The 21,604-nt window shown below is 45.8% G+C and overlaps 1 protein-coding gene across 1 annotated transcript in view; it reads right to left on the bottom strand.

Annotated features, from left to right (window-relative positions):
• Positions 1-252: 252 nt before the first annotated feature.
• igdcc3 (immunoglobulin superfamily, DCC subclass, member 3) overlaps positions 253-21,604 on the bottom strand; it is a 70,627-nt gene continuing 49,275 nt past the window's right edge. The window contains exons 7-14 of the mRNA XM_052063101.1: positions 19,886-20,051; positions 7,042-7,289; positions 5,915-6,079; positions 5,019-5,207; positions 3,674-3,778; positions 3,433-3,568; positions 3,130-3,337; positions 253-1,631 (exon numbers count right to left, since the gene is read on the bottom strand). Of these exons, the coding sequence (XP_051919061.1) occupies positions 1,488-1,631; positions 3,130-3,337; positions 3,433-3,568; positions 3,674-3,778; positions 5,019-5,207; positions 5,915-6,079; positions 7,042-7,289; positions 19,886-20,051 (1,361 nt within the window). The 3' untranslated portion in view covers positions 253-1,487. The remainder of the gene's footprint in view (positions 1,632-3,129; positions 3,338-3,432; positions 3,569-3,673; positions 3,779-5,018; positions 5,208-5,914; positions 6,080-7,041; positions 7,290-19,885; positions 20,052-21,604) is intronic.

Here is a 21,604-nt window from a genome sequence, read left to right on the forward strand (position 1 = left end):
GATATTTTGCGTGAGTATGCCTTTCCCTTCCAGGGATTTATCTGGACAACCCAAAAGAAGTGGGATACATTTTGTTCACTTTGGTAAGAGCAATGCAAGTCCCAGTATGTACTTGCACCGATGTTTCTTCACAATCTAAATAAGTGGCATCAACCTTCTCATCTAATTCTCAGCGAGTGAATGAATAAATTATTGACCAAAATATAGGGCTACGCTAGCTTAAGTATAAAATATGTCAGTTTTGTGCTTGTGTTGGAAACTGAAAAAAAACAAAACACCAAATAGGACTTGCACATACATTGAGACATGCACATACACATAACGTCCTACCACTCATTTGTGTCATGGTGCCTTTGTACAATTGAGCATTAAATATCACATTTGGCAGTACCGGTAAATTGTCTGGAAAATGTTATGTTCTTTGCAGCTTATTTTTAGGAGTGTTTTGTTCTACTAAATGAACAAAAAAGGTGAAGTAAAAGAGAGCGTAAAATAAGCCTTTCAAATGGAACAGCGGAGTTAAACAATGTAATCCAAAGCACATTACATGATATTGCATGTGGTACTGAATGAGTTTGTATCGACTTGACACCAAATTCTTCAAACGGAGGAGATAAGGAATATTAATGATGCAATAAACAGACAAAGATCAGCGACAACAGTGACAATATTAACAATGTTAATTTTGAGGTAGAACATGAACGTCAGCATTTTGGAAGTGCTTCATGTTGGATACTCGTTTTTCATCCTGCTTCAACAAGCACAAGAGGAGATATGATTCTTGACATCTGAGGTAGCGCGGCACCTGATCTTGGAATTCTGACCCATCAGTTTCTCTGCACGTACACTTAGTGAGAACACAGGGGAAGATAAAGTCCGCCCAAGGCTTCCCGCAACACATTCATTCCGGCTGAGGTAGGTTTTTGTTGAATCAAAGATTCACACATGCCTTGAGCGTGTATGAGGGCCCAGAATTCACAATTGGGGGAGGAGGGGGGCAAAACAAAGTCCTGAGGAAAAACTGACTGAGTCCCTGGAAGAAGGTTTCGGCCTTCTGTGAGCAACAAGATGGAATTGTCGGTCTATTTGAGCAGGCAGCTGGCGTCTTTGACATCCACAGAAAAGTAGTGATAGGACCAGTAACTTAAAACCACTTTGACATAGACATGATTAAGACACAGCATGTGTCTGTAAATATCATTTTATAAACTTAAAAAATGAAAAAAATGAAATCATCTTTGTATAACAAGGACATCTGGAGCCTCTCTTCTGCGTGCTGCCAAACACCAGAAAATAAACAAATGACCAGACAGTGAGAGTCAAGAACACTTCATGGGCAAGCCTGGCGAAAAACAACTCCCCCCCAACCAGTTCTAGACTCTGTGGAACTTCTTAACTTACCAATAAAAATCTTTGCAGAAAATGCAAACTACTTTCAAAAGAAAACCTGAGTGAGAGAGATTCTGAGTGGACATTTCATACATTGATTAGCCTTGGTTGTGTTGACCCGTTCGTGTTGTAGGGGACTCGTGGAAAGGTGTCTCCATTTCCCGCTCAACAGTAAAGTCGTCCAGTGGTATTGTGGACAACTGCGTGTCATTTGGCGAGAAGGTCAAGAGAGTTGTGTCAGCCTGAAAAGCCACACAGAGAGAGAAAGAAATTGCATTGTTTAAAAAAGTCGCTTTGAATGTGGTTTGATTCAAATTCTGGGGAGGGTTATATTCAGCTCCCCCTGTGCTGAGTTTTGTGAAAGAGAAACAGGAGGGATAGGGGACGCGGGTTTTGCACCTGAGCGGGGCGAGGGAGTGCACCCGTAGAATGAGTGGGTGGTAGAGGCATGAAAAGGCAAGACAGCAATGGGCGAAGTTGCTGGAGAGAAGAGTGCGGTACAGGAAGTGGCACGAGCCTCGCTGTGCAAACTAATAGGGCCATCCCACCAAATCGCCGCCATTTACTTGTTGCAACTCTGTCAAGATCAACTTCAATTTCCATCTTTTTTTCTACCTCTAAATCTGATAACACATGTGGGAAATTACTTAAAACGTTATTATTTTACGAAACGGCTCCGCTGTAATGAAATTCCTCAAATAACAAATGACATCAAGAAATAATAAAAGGTCACAAGAATTTTCTTTTTAACCTCCCTCGCCATCACACACTATATATTTTCATATACGTATCAATTTTTCAGAGAAGGTAACGTATTGGGGGGACAGGGCTGAGTGAAAACCGGGATGGCCAAATTACACTCACAGTTGAGGTGCTCAGGTGTAGCCCACGTGCAGTTGAGTAAAGTCCTGGAGGTGGTATGCAGTATAATGTAGGCACATGATGTTGGGGTGACTATGTTCTAGGGTAGGCCCAAGATGTCGATTGCGATCGACCGGTAGCTCGCAGACTGGTCCAAAATTGATCGTGAGGGGTGTAGAGGGTTAAACTACCCCCCCCCCCCCCAAAAAAAAACATTTTTGTGTCCGTGTGCTGTTAATGTGTCTGTGTGTTATGAATATGACATATTTTTGTGATAGTTCACACTGAATCTTGGGCATTCTATCAGTCTCACTTTCACAAAAAGTATTTAAAAATAAATAAATATATAAATAAAATAAAACCTACGGTGGCCCGTGACCTGTATCACCGGAAGTTGCTTGCGGTCAACTGTCCGGGATAGCAGCTTGGGATCAGAACTGTTGTGCTCTATCTTTTATTTTTATTCTCATTCTCATTCAGAGTTTGTTTCATGTCCAATTCACCGAGGACACCGTCCATCTGGAGGAATTAGACAAGCATTTTAAAATGGTACATGTGAGCTACGTGAGTTAACACGCTGCAAAAGTGCATCCCATGCCTCCACATCAGGTCTCGATGAAGGTAGGCAGTGATTTCAATTTCACAATCCCACAAACTCTTTTATGTCTGCGTTATTTTTCTGTTTCGTTCATCTTAGGGGCTCTTGTGACTGTTGCTCATTATGGCATGAGTGTGTAGTAACGGGTCAATCGCGGGATGTTGGTTGATCGAAAAGTCGATCTTCGGTCAAAAAAGGTTTGGGCACAGTTGTTCGAGCGCATATGGGTTTATAAATGCAAATCCTGTCGACACCGTGGCCGCAGCTTGGTGAGGGCTCACCACGCGTGGGCCTTGCGTGTTGGCTTGAGGGAAGAGTCTCACCAGCTCCTTTCTGTCAACCATTTTGTTCCCTGCGGCACTGCAATTGACCTCCATTTCTCTTCTGGTGGCTGCGTTCGGGCCAGAGGCCTCCTGGGAAGAAGAGTATTCCAGTGCGGTGCTGTTTGCCGCCTGGGGGTTGGCCTGAGCTGCCTTACAGATCATCAACCTGTGGATAACCACAACCACAATTTCAAAACACATCAGATAAACCCACATTAATCCCCAACATGGTTTATCGGCGGGGTGTTATCATGAACACACCTGCCACGGTAGCTGAAGACGAGGAAGAGAGCGCAGAAGATGATGCAGGTGACTCCAATGTGAATACCAATTATAATGCCGGTGGTGGATGTCTTGCTCTGTTCGTCTTGCACACAGTCACAGGAGGCATCTAAAACTGGAGAGACACGACAGATCACGTTCAAACGTGCGCCGACATTAAAGCCTTGAAGCACAGTAACAGTAAAAATATTGTGCGGTTGTGTTGGTGCTTTGTGATTACCAGATTTCTCCATAGCCTCTCGTAGTGAAACAAAGCGCAGGGTGGCATTGCCATCTCCGTGTTGGTTGTATGCGAGCAGATTTATCTCATAAACCAGTGAAGGATCTGGACATGACACAGATATTCATACCATGAGTACCAATTTATATTCAAAAGAAAACTCATTTGACCCTTGGAACTCTCTGTCTGAGATCACACAATGTCTTTCATTTTTTTTTAAATCAAAGTAAAAGGTCTGAAATTTAAACAACATCAGAACATGAGAGATGAAGGGCCTTGTTTTTGTAGACAACAACCGATGCACTTGGTCCAAAAAAAAGATGCATATTTATTTTAGTGCCAGGGCAAGTCTAGTCTCCCCTGTTTGGGAATTAGGCAGACTGCACTGCACCGCGCTGGGTGTTCCGAGAAATCAGCTCATTGAATACATTATTATAGCGTGTGTGTGTGTGTGTGTGTGTTTGTGTGGGGGCGGGGGTTGTGTTTTGGGAGATTGTCACAAACCGACGCCCAATGGGTCCAAGTGCCCGTCTTAGCAGCGGACAATTTTACATTATCCCAAAGTGGAGATCTTGCAGTTACTTAAATAGATTTTGTGTGCACCGATTCACCTCCTGCGAGTCCGTTATCCTTGTGCGATGTAGAAGGTGCACTTCTTACAAAGATGCAATAGATTGGCACTCCATCATCGTTACTTTAACTACGGTCTTGTCTCTTCTGCTTCTGTATATGCTACATCACTTCATGATCTACTATATGATGGTACGGTCAGACCCAGAGTGAGCTTATTTTCTTCTTTTTTTCTCCTCTGCTTCTGCTCTGACTTTATTGGCAGATATAGGAACTGTCTGGCGACGCGCCTCCATTTAGACATAGGTAATGCAGTTCGCACGAAGCAACCCCATTGTATCTTCATCCCGCAAACAAATACAAGCAAGATACGTGTCACAATTTTCCATTCGTTAGCAGCGAAATGGGCAGAGATGATGGCCTGAGAAGGTCCATCACTACTGACCCGGTTAGATTCCAGTGACAGCTTCCGCTGACGCTGAGCCGGTTAGTTTTTGGAGGTTTGCCATCATTTGTCAGTACTGCCAGAATGCCCAACAAAGCCATGTATTTTCCAAGTGTATTTTTTTTTTAACATTTTGCTTTGCTTCGGGATACTTCACAATGGTATGGAGAGGATCAGTAAAAGAGCTATAACAGTACAGATGGGAATTGGAGAAAAATAATTCAACAGTTAGTCCGCTGGAACAGATTGTGTTTGACCCAAGGGGGGATGTGAAAAGCTTAACACCTCTATTAAGAATAAATTCAATGACTAATCTGTTCTTCTTCTTACCCAGCTGAGTGATGTTGTACTGGGTAGCGTTGCGTGGTAAGAAAATGGGACCAGTAAACACTGCTGCGTGGGCTCTCCTGTAATACAGTCGGAAGCCCTGGTGTTGACCCATCTTGGTGGAAGCTTCCCACATTGCTTGCACTACACTGCTGTTTACAACTTTGGCGAAGAGGGAGGGAGGTGCCGGAACTGCAAGACAAAAGAAAATACTGTACCATCAAACATCTTCACCCTGCAAATATGTTCACCATGTCTTTTTTAGAGCATCCTTTCAAAAAGGTTGTTGGGTTCAGGCATTGTTTTTTTTTTCTTTGTTTAAGCAACCTCTAAATTAGAACTCATTCAGTACCAGCCAATTCTGGACCAAGTCTGAAAAGACGTTTAAAAATGTCTTTGGGAGTGAATGAGTTAAAACAAGTACCGGTACTCAAAAACAAAACAAAAACAAAAAAATGACAGACTCAAAATAATGGACAACCTTGTGTGTATGCAGTATAGACAATTTTCGAAGCCTCGTAAGGATGGTCGTAGCTTAATCCCTAAGAGTAGCATCCAAAATTCAAATCCTACAGTGGCTACAAAAAATATAATAATAATAAACCAAGCTGAAAATGGAGACCGGCTGTGGGGTATGACTTGTTTGCATTTGGTGTATCGTACTGTCAAGGTGCATTTGAGGCAAGACACTGAAGCCACAGATATCCCATCACTCCTTGGCTACCTGTCAGCATGTGTGTGATCTCGGCATGGTGGAATGCATGCAACAATCCACAGACAAACTCTGTTATTCCTTTTGAGGATTGGTGGATTTTGTACAATAAAAGAACACAAAATTCTCACCACTGTATTTCATCGCAACGGGTGGGTTCTGTGTGCGTGCAGTTCTGAGCTCTCACCTTCCCCTTGAGTGCTCTCCGTGGCACTGTCTGATGGCTTGCTGGCCCCGTGGGACGTGTAGGCTTTGACGTAGAAGGTGTAACTGGTGGAAGGCTCGAGATCGCGGATGATCTGTTGCAGCGTTACCTTACTGACCGCCTCCTCGTACTCCATTTCCACAGGGTCTTGTTGTGAGCAACGGAGGTATGCGAGGTAAAGAAGGATCAAGTCACAGAGAAATAAGGTTCAAATGAGATTTTCTCTTCCCCATTTATCATGTGATATTAAGAAAAGATCAAGAGGGGAGACAGTGTATCTGTTCCTGACATCGTTTAATGGTTATTGCTTATTCACTGGTTTTGCTGGCTCTTAATGAATAGCTAATCTACTTTGGCCTTGATGGTCTTTGGAATCTCAGCCAGAGGTAGAGATGGCAGCGCAAAAAAGGGGTTGTGCTATTGCATTTTATTGCTCTTAAACCAGAGCCACCCGCCCGTAACCGCAATCTACCTCCAGCCCTAAACTATCAGGCCATGCCATCCTGGAAGTGTAATTGCAGCAACCGTATTGGCTCATGCCTGGGGCCTTTAATTACACAAGAGGGAGATGTACTGGGGAGCAGAGCAGCTGGGACTAAGCTATCGCTTATGCATAACATACTTTATGATTCGTCCAAAATAGTTAGCATATGTGCAATCCGATTGCATTGATCATCAATATGTTTTGATGAGATTATTTTTCACGGCACGGTGGTGTGCTAGTTAGTTAACGTCCACCTCACAGTGCAAAGGTGAAGGGTTCGAATCCAGGCTCCTGTGTGGAGCTTGCCTGTTCCTCCCCGTGCCTGTGTTGTTTCTCCAGGTACTTCGGTTTCCTCTCACAATCCAAAAACATGCGTAGCAGGTTAATGGAACACTCTAAAAATTCTCCGTAGCTGTGATTGTTAGTACGAATACAAGTTCGTCTATGTGTGCCCTGCGTTTGGCTGGCAACCAGTTCAGGGTGTACCGTACCTACCTACCAAAGACATCTGAGATAGGCTCCAACACACCCGCGACCCCCGTGAGGATAATCGGATTCGAAAAGAGATGGATGGACACTTCCGTTTCATTTGCCTGAGGCTCTTTGGCTTTTGTTGCGTCCTCACCTGGGGTCCTGCGGATGTGGAGCACATAACCGATGATGTCCTGTGTGTTCTGGTCGGGTTCCCTCCAGGACACCTGGATGGTGGTGGGCGAGAGGGCCTTGGCCTGCACGTTGGTGGGCACACCAGGGAGTCCATCAGCCCAGAGCACCGTGAGGCGAGCACTGGCCTGCGTGGATCCGGCTCTGTTCTCAGCAATGCACTGGTAGATGGCCTCGTCGTCCTGACTGATGCTGTAGATCGTCAGGGTGCTGTGAGAGGCAGAAAGATGAGCTTTACGAATCATTTGCATGATAAAATAGGAGTTGATGTACATTATTGCAATCTGAAAATAACATATGTGCTTTGTAAGTGGCTGATCCACGGATATGTTTCAATATTTTTCTTCATGTGTACTTCAGAGAATGTTTCTTCATCCAAGCCCACGTCCACACAACCACATTTCGCAAGTCACATTGAAGTTCATCTTGAAAAGATGTCTTCCTTCAAAACAGGACTTTGGGGAAACTACCGAGTCCCATAATGTTGTCGTCAGCTTTCAAATCAGAGCAGGCTGAGGCGGCAACTGTTGCTGGTCAATGTGCACCCTCAGTGACGAGCAACAGTTGCAGTGATGTGCTCTCAAAAAGAGCTGTGGATTACATTCGAAGGTCATATGGCATACGTAGAATTTACACAATACAGTGCATGTACTTTAAGAATAACTTCGACATACTGTAAGACACACACAGCAATTACAGTATGATGGACCAGACAAGCAGAAGGTATGAAATCTGTTTTTCAATGACAGCTAATGTCAAAGAAAATCCAGAGTTTTGCCATCATATATATAAAAAGCATAAAAAATGACCGCCCCGCCACCCTGCAATGCTCCTGTGCAGTTCTTATGTGAAGGGTAACGCAAATCAATATCAAATATTGCTTTTGCCGTGTGCTGGAAGAGGTTTCACAGGCAAGGAAATTGTCATGCATGCACCTCATCCAGAACATATTTCAAACTGGTTTGTCATCTGCTGGAACCCCCTTTGAAAAGCATAAATCAATTTCAGAGTTAAAAAAAAAATCATTTGCAAACATCTGTGAACCCTTTTCATGTGTCACACACACACACACACACACACACACACACACACACACACACACACATGCACACACATGTCCATGTGTTGTAACAAACAGATTCCCACACAAGGTAAATCTCTTCCTTCATCGCTTTTACTTTACACTCCCTCCATCCTAAAATTGCTTTTTGTCGAACACCGCAGATGTCTCATTGCATTATCTGCATTGGTTGAAAATCATCCAATATGTATTTGCAACATCCTACGCGTGTGTGTGCGCGTGCGTCTGTGATGCTTAACATGAGTACAAATGTCAAAAACAAATGTAAGATGATCAAAAACTCTATTCATGAAGTTTGTATAGATTACAGATTTGACTCCAATTTAAATAGTGAATCAATCATCATTCATTTGAATAATTTGAAGAGAAATCACCCTGTTGGTTTGGAGGCTTCATAGAGTGAGCTGTGTAGGTTCCAACTGGGACACTTGAGGAATGGGCCACACTGAGTGGCCCTTGATCAAAAAGGAAAAAAACAGGGATTGGGGGGTGACAACTGCTTTGAAAGATTTATCAAGGGAGATGGGAATTGTAAACAACTACTACAGTGGTCTTTGTACTCAAGGCTTGGGAGGTGCAAGTTCAATTATTCAGGGTTTTTTTTTCAATATTTTGTTCAATATTTCATTTTTTCACTTTGGATTTTCGGAGGGGGAATCAAACCCATGTTTTTTATGGAAAATGTGTTGTGGAGAAACCTCCATCAGATTATTTTTCACCCTATACTACAACATGAGGAGGGCTGAATAATTTTGTGCAGATTTCGAATGAAACATGTAGGATTTTCCTGAAACAATAGTACAATTCTGAGTGAGTTGGTTTTCGTGAAGAATGCACGAAATGAGTTGCTGTTCAACAGTTTTGTGCTGTCCTTGAATTGCATTATTAGGAATTTTTTTTTAGACGAGAGCCCTTTGCACTGTGAAACAAAACAACAACAAAAACATTGTTATGGGCTATTTTTTAATTATTCAAACCCTTATCATAGGAGGCTCAATCTTATATAATGCATTGTATTGAGAAATGTGAGATGACAAATTTAATTTGTTAAAAGCACATACAGTATTTTGTCCTTATTTAAAATGTCATTTTTGTTGGACATAGGTTCGAAAGTTGGATTGGATTGGATTGCTTTATTGTCATTACACATTCGTGCAACGGAATTTCACTTTACAGGCACGTTCTGCACAAGAAACATGAAAATAAATGACCAACATGGGATACAGTGCAAAGGGCCTGTCGGGACTCGCTATGTAAAGTGGTCCTATGTGGCCCCCCTGTAGAACTGGTCCTTGAATGGTAATGTTGAAACAATAATTTATTGTGATATTTTTTTAAACAAGAGCAGCAACATCGTTTGGTCCTTGGTTTTCCTAACTGTGGAAATGAGTTTAGCAACATTTGAACATCGCCAAGTAGTGTATGTGTGTGGGTGTACATCGTAAATAATCCATCATTTGCAATCTTGCGGACCTTTTTATTGGACATGAGTAAAGTGGTATTTTACGACGACAGGCACGGCTGAACCAAAAGCAGCTACAGCGAGGGAGTGTTCTTTTTTTTGTCACTCAGCCAAACTCGAGAAGTGAACGATTCAATATCCTTTTTAAAGTACATATAATTACATCATTACTTTTTCTAATGAGGGGCAGGATACACTGTGCGATGGAGGCGTAATTTTCCTCTTCTGTCTGCCAGATGGACCAAATCTGGAAAATGATCAGGTCAGAGAGGCCTTTTGCATTAACGCCCTCTCAAAGCCAATATCACCTCTGATCTCACAGGCGGCCATAGTCTCCAGTCTCCGCTCACTACTCAACCATCACATTTCCGACAGCCTTCCATAGCAGCAACAGATGGAGTGTTTGCAGACAGGCAACATGACCAGGCGCCATATACGAGAGTGGAGCCACCGGGGACGCCCGATCTGACGCCGTTACCAACACGGCAGCGTGGGAGCAATTCAAGGGAAAGGTATCAATACACCGATTGTGTTTGGCAGGTACAGGAGCGCTCACCTTGTATGCGCACACACACTCTCGCACACAATGATACTGCCGACGTGTAGGCTTACGGAATACCACATCTGCTGGTAAAAAAGTCGGTCAGACATTCAGTTTTTAGTCTTCTCCACAATTGGAGAGCAGTGTGACGTATAATAAGAACACTTTACAATAGTGCATTAACAATCGCATGAGAGACAATACAAGATACTTAAAAATATCACTTAGCACCAATCTCAGGAAGATCAAGTGTCATTTGTGGGTGTAGATTTTTTTTTTTTAATGCTTAAATTTGAAGCTAATTACTGTTCTTTGTCGGCATCTTGCTTGGGAGAACTGTTCTTTTTGACACTTTTCTAAAGGTCAGTGGTTACTGATGAAGGCGGTCATTATTTCCACTCAAAGTGCTTCTGTTTGAAGTAGGTGTTAGTCATGCTGTAGCTGTAAATGTAAACCACATTCTTTCCAACCAGGAAAAAAAAAATACCGGAGGGATGAATGGGATCTGCTAGGCTTATGGCTAAATCCCTGTTGTGTCACAAATATCGCATGAAACAGCAAGTGCCTTTTTTTAAAGAAAAAAAAGATGATTGTCTGGTCTTGATCGTCAGTATGTAACTCCAAATTATCCCAAGATGCAATGGAACAGATGGAAAGGGTGAAAGAAAAAGTGTGTGGGGATTTGGGAAATGGGGGATGGGAGTTGTTTGCTTGGTTTGGCTGAGCTCCAAAGCTGGTGTGTCCTCTCCTGACAGGATGACACCATCATTTACCCATCAGTTCAAGGTCGCTTCACGGATTGATGCGTAAGGCCAGTTTGTCTGACAGCGGGGCCTTGGGCCTGTTGTTCCATCTCCAAGGGCGTGTTTGCTCGCCATTGTCTCTGAGCAGGACCCCTTTAAAACAGCGTGGCCATTGTGAATCCAGCTATGAGGGAATGGGACAAAGAGAGGAACGGGAGGAGAAGGTGGGGGTGGGGGGGAGTGGAAGGGAGACGGTCAATGAGCCGTCTGTGGCCTGAGAGGAGTGAAGGGCCCGGTGCTATGACTGATTACAGGCAATGTCAGAGGTCAAGGCCAATGCCCAAGCCCTCGCTCTCGATGATTCATGTGGCGTGCAAAGAGGGGCGGCAAACAAGAAAAGACTGCTCTTGGTGAAAGACAGTGAGCGAAAAGAATGAAAAAGGAAAGAAGGACCCTTTAAGAGTTGTTTGTGGGAAAATGTGTAGTTTGCAAAGAAGCCTGCTACCTCAAATGATAACCTTCAAGTATAAAACATTCAAATCAATTCCCTTTCTTTCCCAATGCTATAAAGATCAATAGAATTTGTTGAAGGAAGCTGGTCATGTAGTGACAGTGCAGTCGTCAAAAGCCCGTATCTCACTGAGCGGGTTTTCAAGGGCGTGCACATAAGATATCCTTTATTTGTCACACACTGGGGAAATTTACAGCCTCCAGCAGCAAAACAAACAGAAGAACCAGAAGAAACAGAAGAAAAAACAAACAATCACAGTTCAATTAAGTGCAATATAAATATAAAATGGATAAATCGCAGTGCTATTTACAATTGTTTTTTCACATCATTTAATTAATATTATTATTATTGTTGTTATTTTTATTCAGCAGCCTGACAGCAGTCGGTAGGAACGAGCGTCGGTATCTCTCCTTCTTGCAGCGCGGGTGTAACAGTCTCTGGCTGAAGGAGCTACCAAGTGCTGTCAGGGCGGGCTGGAGGGGGTGGGAGGGACTGTCCATCATAGCTTTTAGCTTTGTTAGCATCCTACTGTTGCCCACCTCCTCCAGAGTGTCAAGGGAGCAGCCCAGGACAGAACTGGCCTCACATGTAGCAAATGTGAGTTTTTTGGTTTTTGTCAGTGTTTGTTCAGTGACACCGATAGTTGTAAAGATGTTCCCAAACTGATTTAATGGTTGCCAACAGTTCTTGTTGCCATCAAATTGTGCAAAATGTCTTTGTGACGAAACACAAACGACATTCGCTAGGCGCGCACACACTTGCAAACCTTTGCCACAAAGAGAGAAAATGGTCATAACTCTCAAAGCGCATTCATCTGGAAATAATGGTTACAGTTAAACCAAACTCGAAACAAGTGTGTTTGAATATGTTTCAGCAAGCACACAAGTGTATGTGCATGCATGCGTGTGCTTTCACATCTGTCATCATGAAGCAGTGAGAACAAACAGCTTCCCCCGGGTGGCCATGTCCGTTTACATAAGCAGCCGATCAGGTCTGAGCTGACATCACGTTCAGCACTTGCCTCCGATATAGAAAGTGCAAAGGGCAACACATTTGCAATTTTTTTTTTAGGTGGATGTATGTGTACGCCAAGTGAATAATAGCACTGCTGAGCTTTCTCTGCACATGCAGGCTCACTCGCTGTTTGATTAATTTGTGTGCGCGCATGTAAGTGCGCTTGTGTGTTTGTGCCCGTGCGCGCGCGCGTGCGTACATCAATGAAATGTACAATCGATTCCTCTTCCTACCCTTGTCCGATTTCCTCCTGAAGGTCATGAGAGATGAGGAGCTGAAGGGAGCAACATTGCAGTATGCATATTGTTGCACAAACACACACACCCATAGCGACCATACATTAATTGAAAATGGTCTGTTGCGCTCACAGTATATTCCGGCTTCCCTGTCATAACACCAATATACTACACTGCATTATGAGAACAGAGGCATCGTCCTGCCCAGAGCAGTTGAATGCAATTTGCATATGATTACCTTGGTTCAGGAGGTAAAATGCCTCGCGCCATGATTTCCCATCTACTCTGCGTCTTTGTTGCACAGCAATAAAAGCAATCCTCACAACAGAGGCTGTTTGAGCTTGGGGTAAAACTCATCTTCCTGCTCGTACCCCATACCCAGTGAGCAGAACCCCCCCGATCCTCAACAAAAATCAACAGCACAGTGTAACCTGAAATCCCCGGCCATGCAAAATGCTAATATGAACATACTATCAAATAATACAGCACGGTATTGTCATACGCCATATAATATGTCTTTGACTGCAGTCATGGTCCAAAATCATGCTAGATATTTTTGGTTGAAAAGATGAAGCTTTTATGATCTTGCTTACATTGTTTCCATGCTCGGTGACTCAAGTTATTTGGGGCAAATCTCATACTTAGCGTACCATCACTGCCATATATATTGTTGAATTCATTTAAAATTACTACAAAACTGAATATAACTGAGTTGTTGTAGACTCCCCCCCTCCCCCCAGGCAAGGCCAACCAATCTTATCTGTGTTCATAAAATGCTGAGCAAAATCCACTCCATTCCTGCAGGTGTAGGTAATGGGCATAATAAATGCATCATATGCCAAGCACAGAAAGTGTTTTTTTCTTTCACTGAGAGCCATCTTTTAGATCTGTTGGGGCACCCCGACCCTCTCACGCTGTCTCTTAATTCAAGCAGAACATCACATAAAATAATGACTTGGAAACCTCAATTGGGAATCAAAATGTCTTTGGACAGGCTCTCCAGTGACACAGCAGAGCTGCACATTTCCTGAAGTGGAAATTATCTTAACATTTTCTCAGTGGCCAAGATACATAGCCTATTTGTACAATAACAACACAAAGGGACATTTTAAAGATGCAAATCTAATCTTAAATGGCAGAAAGCTTTTTTACGGTCAACTAGTAGTTTATGAGCCAATTAACTAATGGTAGATTACAAAATGATGCTTGGTTCCCTCAGCAATCAAAGAGTAGTTTGTGAAGCGTGCCTTCCCCATTATAGCAGGTCATGCACTATTACTGGCAAGTGGAAACTCACTTTATCTTCTCATTTGGTTATTTTGCCACATATCGTTTTGCCCCCCCCCCCCCCCCCCGACAAAACATGGTCTCTCAATTAGTTTTTTTCCACTCCTCTTTTCTTCTCCCCAAATAATAAAGTGTATAATGGAGTAGGCAAGTGGGAGAAGATCAGTGCATGTGAGTGGTGGTGGTGTCTGCTCAATGTACTTGCTGTACCACACAACAGCTATTGATTGTTTTCATGCATATGCAATACACTTACTTCCCACTTTTTACATAGGAATGATAAAACGATGAATAGTGTTATGATCCTCGCATGCTCCAACAAGAAAAATTGTGGTGTGACATGTGGTGTCAGAGCGTACAGAAAAGTAAATGTGCTGGATCCGTTCAGATCCGATAACACACATAAACTTCATTATGATCAATAGTCTCTTTCATTTATTATTTCTTCTGCATTCCACTTGGAATTAAGCCAATATTATTACATCTCATGCATTAATTTATTGTCGATTGCACAAGTATCAAACTCAAGGCCCGGGGGCCAGATGTGGCCTGCCACATCATTTTATTTGGCTGGCAAAAACAAAGCAAAGATGACAACTTCCATTATGTCTGCTAAAATCTGTCGCAAAATTTCACATTTCTCTATGTAATAAGTCAGTGACACATTGTAAGCATTTTCTTGTTACAGTCAATCCTCGTTTTCGAACGTCTCGGTTTCGACCAAAAATTTCATCATCCGAGTTTTTTATGCCTCGGATGACGACCGAATTTCGGTTCTCGAACAAACTGAGCGCACTTGAACGGGTCACTTGACTCCGCTCGCCTTCCTTACACGAGGAAGTGACGCTTCCTCGGGTAGATGAGGAAGTGACACTTTCTCGTGTTGCGTTCCATTGTGAACAGACGTATTCAAGAAAGATTTTTTTTTAAAGAGCGTGGTTTCGGTTTTCGAACAGCCTTCTGGAATGGATTATGGTCGAAAACTGAGGTATGACTGTACCAAACCCCTAATTCCAGTTACTGAAACAATAATTGAATAAAATGTTATTCTTGACTTTTTTGTACAGTTTCAGTCACCACGGCCCTCCAGGGCAAACGGGAATTGTAATGCGGTCTGCGACAGAAATGAATTTGACACCCATGATCACGGGCAAGCTGCATCCTTGTTGACTTTGAACAAGAGTGTGATTACTGGTTGCATATACCTACAAATGACCACTTGCACTCAAATCGACACTTATGGGCAATTCATAACTGCTGCATTACTGTTATGAGCTAACCTTGGGATTTCGGAGGAAGCCTTATATCTTTGATATAACAGAGGCAAGCACACAACACACAAACTCTGCAAGCAGAGAATCAAACCAAAACCTCTCTGCCGCGAACTGTTCACCACAAGCTATACCGCGCTGCCACAGTTTGTGCAAATACATGCCAATAAAAAGTACCGTAGGTGGGTATAAGCTGGTACAATGTACAATTAATCATCTAAATGAACGTTGAGATGTATTTGCAATGCCACATCTCAGAAGCCAATAAAACAGTCTTTGCTGCACGTGGACTTTATCGCGTGAAACCATGCTCAGAGAGAACTCATTGCACTCATGGGGACCACCATGGGAAAGCATCCAATATGGTTTACACACACAAAGACATGCGTTAAATCAGGCGGTGTAAAAATGACTACGCTGATGGAGAAATGCCACCCAAAGGAATTTCTCACAACGAGGCAATGCAAAATAGTATTCTTTAATGTCCCAAATGTTATTTAATTGTGTCATTAGGAACTGTACACATATAAAAAGTGTTATCCGGGCTCTAAATCAGGGGTTCCCAATAAGTCGATTGGTCCCAAGCCGATCGCGAGGGATGGAGAGGGAAAAAAACAAAACAACCCAAACATTCGTGTGTCTGTGTGCGTGCTATTAAAATGATATATTTTTGTGTTAGGATGCTAAGGGTGGAGTGTGCACATCAGTCTCACTTTGACAAAAAGTATTTCAAAAGTAAAATAAGATAAAATAAAAAAGCAGGTCACCTTAAACCTATGGTGGCCCGTCACCTGCTTCACTGGAAATTGGTTGCACTCAGCAGTCTGCAAATGCAGCTTGCGATCAGAGCTGTTGCGCTATATCTTTAATTGTTATTATTATTCTCATTAAGAGGTTGTTTCATGTACAATTCACCGAGGGCACGGGCAAAAAATGGGAATCTGGAGTGCCGTGTGAAGCATTTTAAAACAGTACACGTGAGCTACGGTCGTTAACACGCCGCAAAAGTGCGGCGCATCCCAGCGCGTCAGGTCTCATTGAAGGTGGGCAGTGATTTGCTTTTCACAAACTCTTGGATCTACTTTATTTTTCTGTTTCGTTCATCTTGGTTATGGCTGTTGCTCATCAGGCCATGTGTGTCTAAGTGCGTGCGCGTGTGCGGTAACAGGTCCATCGCGGAAGGTTGGTTGATCGTAGAAGATCTTTGTTGAATAAAGGTCGGATCCCCCTGCTGTATTGTGTGTGTGTGTGTGCGTGTGTGTGCGTGTGTAAGTATCAGAGTCGTTATGTATGAGAGAGCAACTTAGTCTACACCGACAGGTAGGAGCTTCTGCATTTGCATCTCTGGTGAGTATGATGTTATTTATTTATTTAAAGTTTTCATATTGAGAAAAATTGATTGCAAAGTACTCTATAGTACCGTAGAGGTTTGAAGATCTTGTGGTGTTGTATTGGAAGATAAAGGTCACATTTCTTTTTTTTTTTTTTTTTAAACCCTCAAATACATGAAATGCTCTTAAATGGCACATGTGGGCCTCTTTCCTATTGATGCGTGCAGGTCAGAGTGCTTGGAGGGAGACTATAAAACCAATCGTTTGTGAATCTACAAATGTGTTTTTAGGAACATTAAATGCTCGGCAGTGTGAACACAACCATAGTTTTACAGTCGAACTTCGTTTCAACATTTTCATTCCATAACGTTCCTATCCTTATGAAGACAATGAACGCGTGGGATAAACAGAAGCAAATCTCACTGTCTGTGAAGGCAGAAATTGTCTCTGACTTTCGAAAGGGAGTCTCGGATATCGCACTGGCAGTTGGGTAACATTTGCTGACTGAATGATTTCAGAGATGAAGTAGGAACACTTCCCATTGTTTGTTTCATGTCAGATTATTTTTTCTTCATCTACATCTACCTTAAATGTTCATACTGTATTATACATACTAGTTGGCAGCCATTTTATTGGAAATGGTGACAAGGAACATCCGTCAGAACGTACAGATTTATTAGTTCCCTTGAGATATGTTGAAATGAGATTCGACCGTAGTGTTTTTTGGGTTTTTTTTTTTTGCCGGAGCAGGGCTACATATTGTGACATTATGGCATTATTAAGAGGTTGATTTAATCAAGTAGATAGATAGATAGATAGATAGATAGATAGATAGATAGATAGATAGATAGATAGATAGATAGATAGATAGATAGACAGACAGACAGACAGACAGACAGACAGACAGACAGACAGACAGACAGACAGACAGACAGACAGACAGACAGACAGACAGACAGACAGACAGACAGACAGACAGACAGACAGACAGACAGACAGACAGACAGACAGACAGACAGACAGACAGACAGACAGACAGACAGACAGACAGACAGACAGACAGACCGACCGACCGACCGACCGACCGACCGACCGACCGACCGACCGACCGACCGACCGACCGACCGACCGACCGACCGACCGACCGACCGACCGACCGACCGACCGACCGACCGACCGACCGACCGACCGACCGACCGACCGACCGACCGACCGACCGACCGACCGACCGACCGACCGACCGACCGACCGACCGACCGACCGACCGACCGACCGACCGACCGACCGACCGACCGACCGACCGACCGACCGACCGACCGACCGACCGACCGACCGACCGACCGACCGACCGACCGACCGACCGACCGACCGACCGACCGACCGACCGACCGACCGACCGACCGACCGACCGACCGACCGACCGACCGACCGACCGACCGACCGACCGACCGACCGACCGACCGACCGACCGACCGACCGACCGACCGACCGACCGACCGACCGACCGACCGACCGACCGACCGACCGACCGACCGACCGACCGACCGACCGACCGACCGACCGACCGACCGACCGACCGACCGACCGACCGACCGACCGACCGACCGACCGACCGACCGACCGACCGACCGACCGACCGACCGACCGACCGACCGACCGACCGACCGACCGACCGACCGACCGACCGACCGACCGACCGACCGACCGACCGACCGACCGACCGACCGACCGACCGACCGACCGACCGACCGACCGACCGACCGACCGACCGACCGACCGACCGACCGACCGACCGACCGACCGACCGACCGACCGACCGACCGACCGACCGACCGACCGACCGACCGACCGACCGACCGACCGACCGACCGACCGACCGACCGACCGACCGACCGACCGACCGACCGACCGACCGACCGACCGACCGACCGACCGACCGACCGACCGACCGACCGACCGACCGACCGACCGACCGACCGACCGACCGACCGACCGACCGACCGACCGACCGACCGACCGACCGACCGACCGACCGACCGACCGACCGACCGACCGACCGACCGACCGACCGACCGACCGACCGACCGACCGACCGACCGACCGACCGACCGACCGACCGACCGACCGACCGACCGACCGACCGACCGACCGACCGACCGACCGACCGACCGACCGACCGACCGACCGACCGACCGACCGACCGACCGACCGACCGACCGACCGACCGACCGACCGACCGACCGACCGACCGACCGACCGACCGACCGACCGACCGACCGACCGACCGACCGACCGACCGACCGACCGACCGACCGACCGACCGACCGACCGACCGACCGACCGACCGACCGACCGACCGACCGACCGACCGACCGACCGACCGACCGACCGACCGACCGACCGACCGACCGACCGACCGACCGACCGACCGACCGACCGACCGACCGACCGACCGACCGACCGACCGACCGACCGACCGACCGACCGACCGACCGACCGACCGACCGACCGACCGACCGACCGACCGACCGACCGACCGACCGACCGACCGACCGACCGACCGACCGACCGACCGACCGACCGACCGACCGACCGACCGACCGACCGACCGACCGACCGACCGACCGACCGACCGACCGACCGACCGACCGACCGACCGACCGACCGACCGACCGACCGACCGACCGACCGACCGACCGACCGACCGACCGACCGACCGACCGACCGACCGACCGACCGACCGACCGACCGACCGACCGACCGACCGACCGACCGACCGACCGACCGACCGACCGACCGACCGACCGACCGACCGACCGACCGACCGACCGACCGACCGACCGACCGACCGACCGACCGACCGACCGACCGACCGACCGACCGACCGACCGACCGACCGACCGACCGACCGACCGACCGACCGACCGACCGACCGACCGACCGACCGACCGACCGACCGACCGACCGACCGACCGACCGACCGACCGACCGACCGACCGACCGACCGACCGACCGACCGACCGACCGACCGACCGACCGACCGACCAGATGGTTCTCCTTATTCTTTTTTACTGTTTTGGTTTGTGTTACATTTTATGACAATGTCAATGTGTGGACTATTGCCAACGTGTTTAGTGTAACTCGTGGAAGAATACCTTCCCAGGAGGTTGCATCAAAACTAACCCACACAGATGAAATACAATCTCCTGCGGAGCAGTATGCCAAATCTAAAATGCAACATGCGAGCTCGTCATATTTTTAGGCATTTTTTTAATGTGAGATAAGAAAAGTGTTTTATTAATTTCTTGACAAGATTTTTGTTACTTAACCTGTTGTTATTCCTGAGTTTGATGTGTCCATCAGGCTCCAAGACCTGACCGTTCTTCAGCCAGGTAAGCTGGGGCTCGGGCTCACCCTGAGCTTGGCAGGTGAAGATAGCGGTGGTCCCCACAGGTCGGGCAATCGACTGCGGAGCTTGACTAAACTCTGCAGGAGCTGAAAACAAATGCAAATGTCAATCATAAGAGCGCACCAGCAAAGGACACTACTCAATAAAGCAAAAGAATGTAATAGCTGAATACTATGGCATACTTCTGTGTCAATCTCAGAAAGTACTTGTTGTTAACAGAAAGAAGCTCTACACTTAGGTCCAAATGTTGTTTTACAGTTGCGATATGGTGTCAGCATAATTATGAGATGCAAAATGAAGAAAAAACAGACACACAGAGTGCAAGCAAAAGAACGTTTGTCAGCCCTAATGTGCTTTAAAGCACTTTAACGGTAAACTGCAACTTCAACACACTCAATCTCGTCCGATACTACAGGAAAACAGTCAGTCAGGGATGGCAATGGCTAGTGATGGAAAAAAAGCGGAAAGGGGTGTGGCCTGGAAAGGGCGACCAATCACAACAAGTAAGACATCATACACGTCCAATCGCAGGGCTGTTTACAATCGGAAGATGGAAAGACTGATCGGGAGAGCTCGTGAAAACTCGACGATAAGGTACTACCTGACCCTCCCTAAAATTTTCTCGACGGATTTAGACGATTCACAAAAATGATCAATTTAAGAAATAAAATGGCGAATTTCGGCGTATCCGCGGAAAATTGCCATCCCTGGTTAGAGGTGATAACTCCTTGCCTATGGAACTAGGCAGGGACTTTATGGAGACTTTAATTACACTAATTAATTACAGCTACATCTGCTTAGGTTTCATTTTGGTTGCCACTTTTATTAGAATGGTGATTTTAACTATTGCGCTGAATTATTTATGGCTATTCCTTTTAATAAAGCGCGTTTTGATGATATCTCACAATCAACACCAACGGGTAGAAAGGTGCCGAGCATAATGCCTCATGATCACCTAACAGGACCTGGGTAGATGCAGGTGTTGGCAAGGAAAATATTTCTTATGAACACTTGTTAGAAAAGTATCATATACGATCCACTCCCTGAGCCATCACCTCGTGGTAGTTGAGGGGTTTGTGTGTCCCAGTGATTCTTGGAGCTGTCCGGGCATTTATGCTTCTGGCAGGGTCACCCATAACAAAAAGATTCTAGTCGAGGAACCAGACAAAGTACAGCAGTGCAGGGTTCGATTCCGGCTCCAGCTTCCCTGTGTGGAGTTTGAATTTTCTCCCCACACCTGCGTGGGTTTTCTCCGGGTACTCCGGTTTCCTCCGACATTTAAAGAACAGACATGGCAGGTTAGTGGAGCACTCTAAATTGTCCCTAGGTGTGAGTGTGAGCATGGATGTCTGTGCATGCCCTGCGACTGGCTGGCAACCGGTTCAGGGTGCCCCCCGCCTACTGCCCAAAGACGGCTTTCTCTCTCTCTCTCTCCCTCTCTCTCTCTATCTCTGCCTCTGTGTGTGTGTGTGTGTGTGTGTGTAGCATACATGTAATCGGTATCAACGATGTACGACGTAAACGTATACTGCAACGAGTTTTATAGGGACTCATATGAATCAACACTCCATGTCAGACCAACAGACAAATGCTTCACAATTTCCATTTCTTTAGGCACTTGAATGGGATGCTTGTTGGC

Source organism: Hippocampus zosterae, chromosome 4 (genome assembly GCF_025434085.1).
Source record: "Hippocampus zosterae strain Florida chromosome 4, ASM2543408v3, whole genome shotgun sequence".
Taxonomy (NCBI): Eukaryota; Metazoa; Chordata; class Actinopteri; order Syngnathiformes; family Syngnathidae; genus Hippocampus; species Hippocampus zosterae.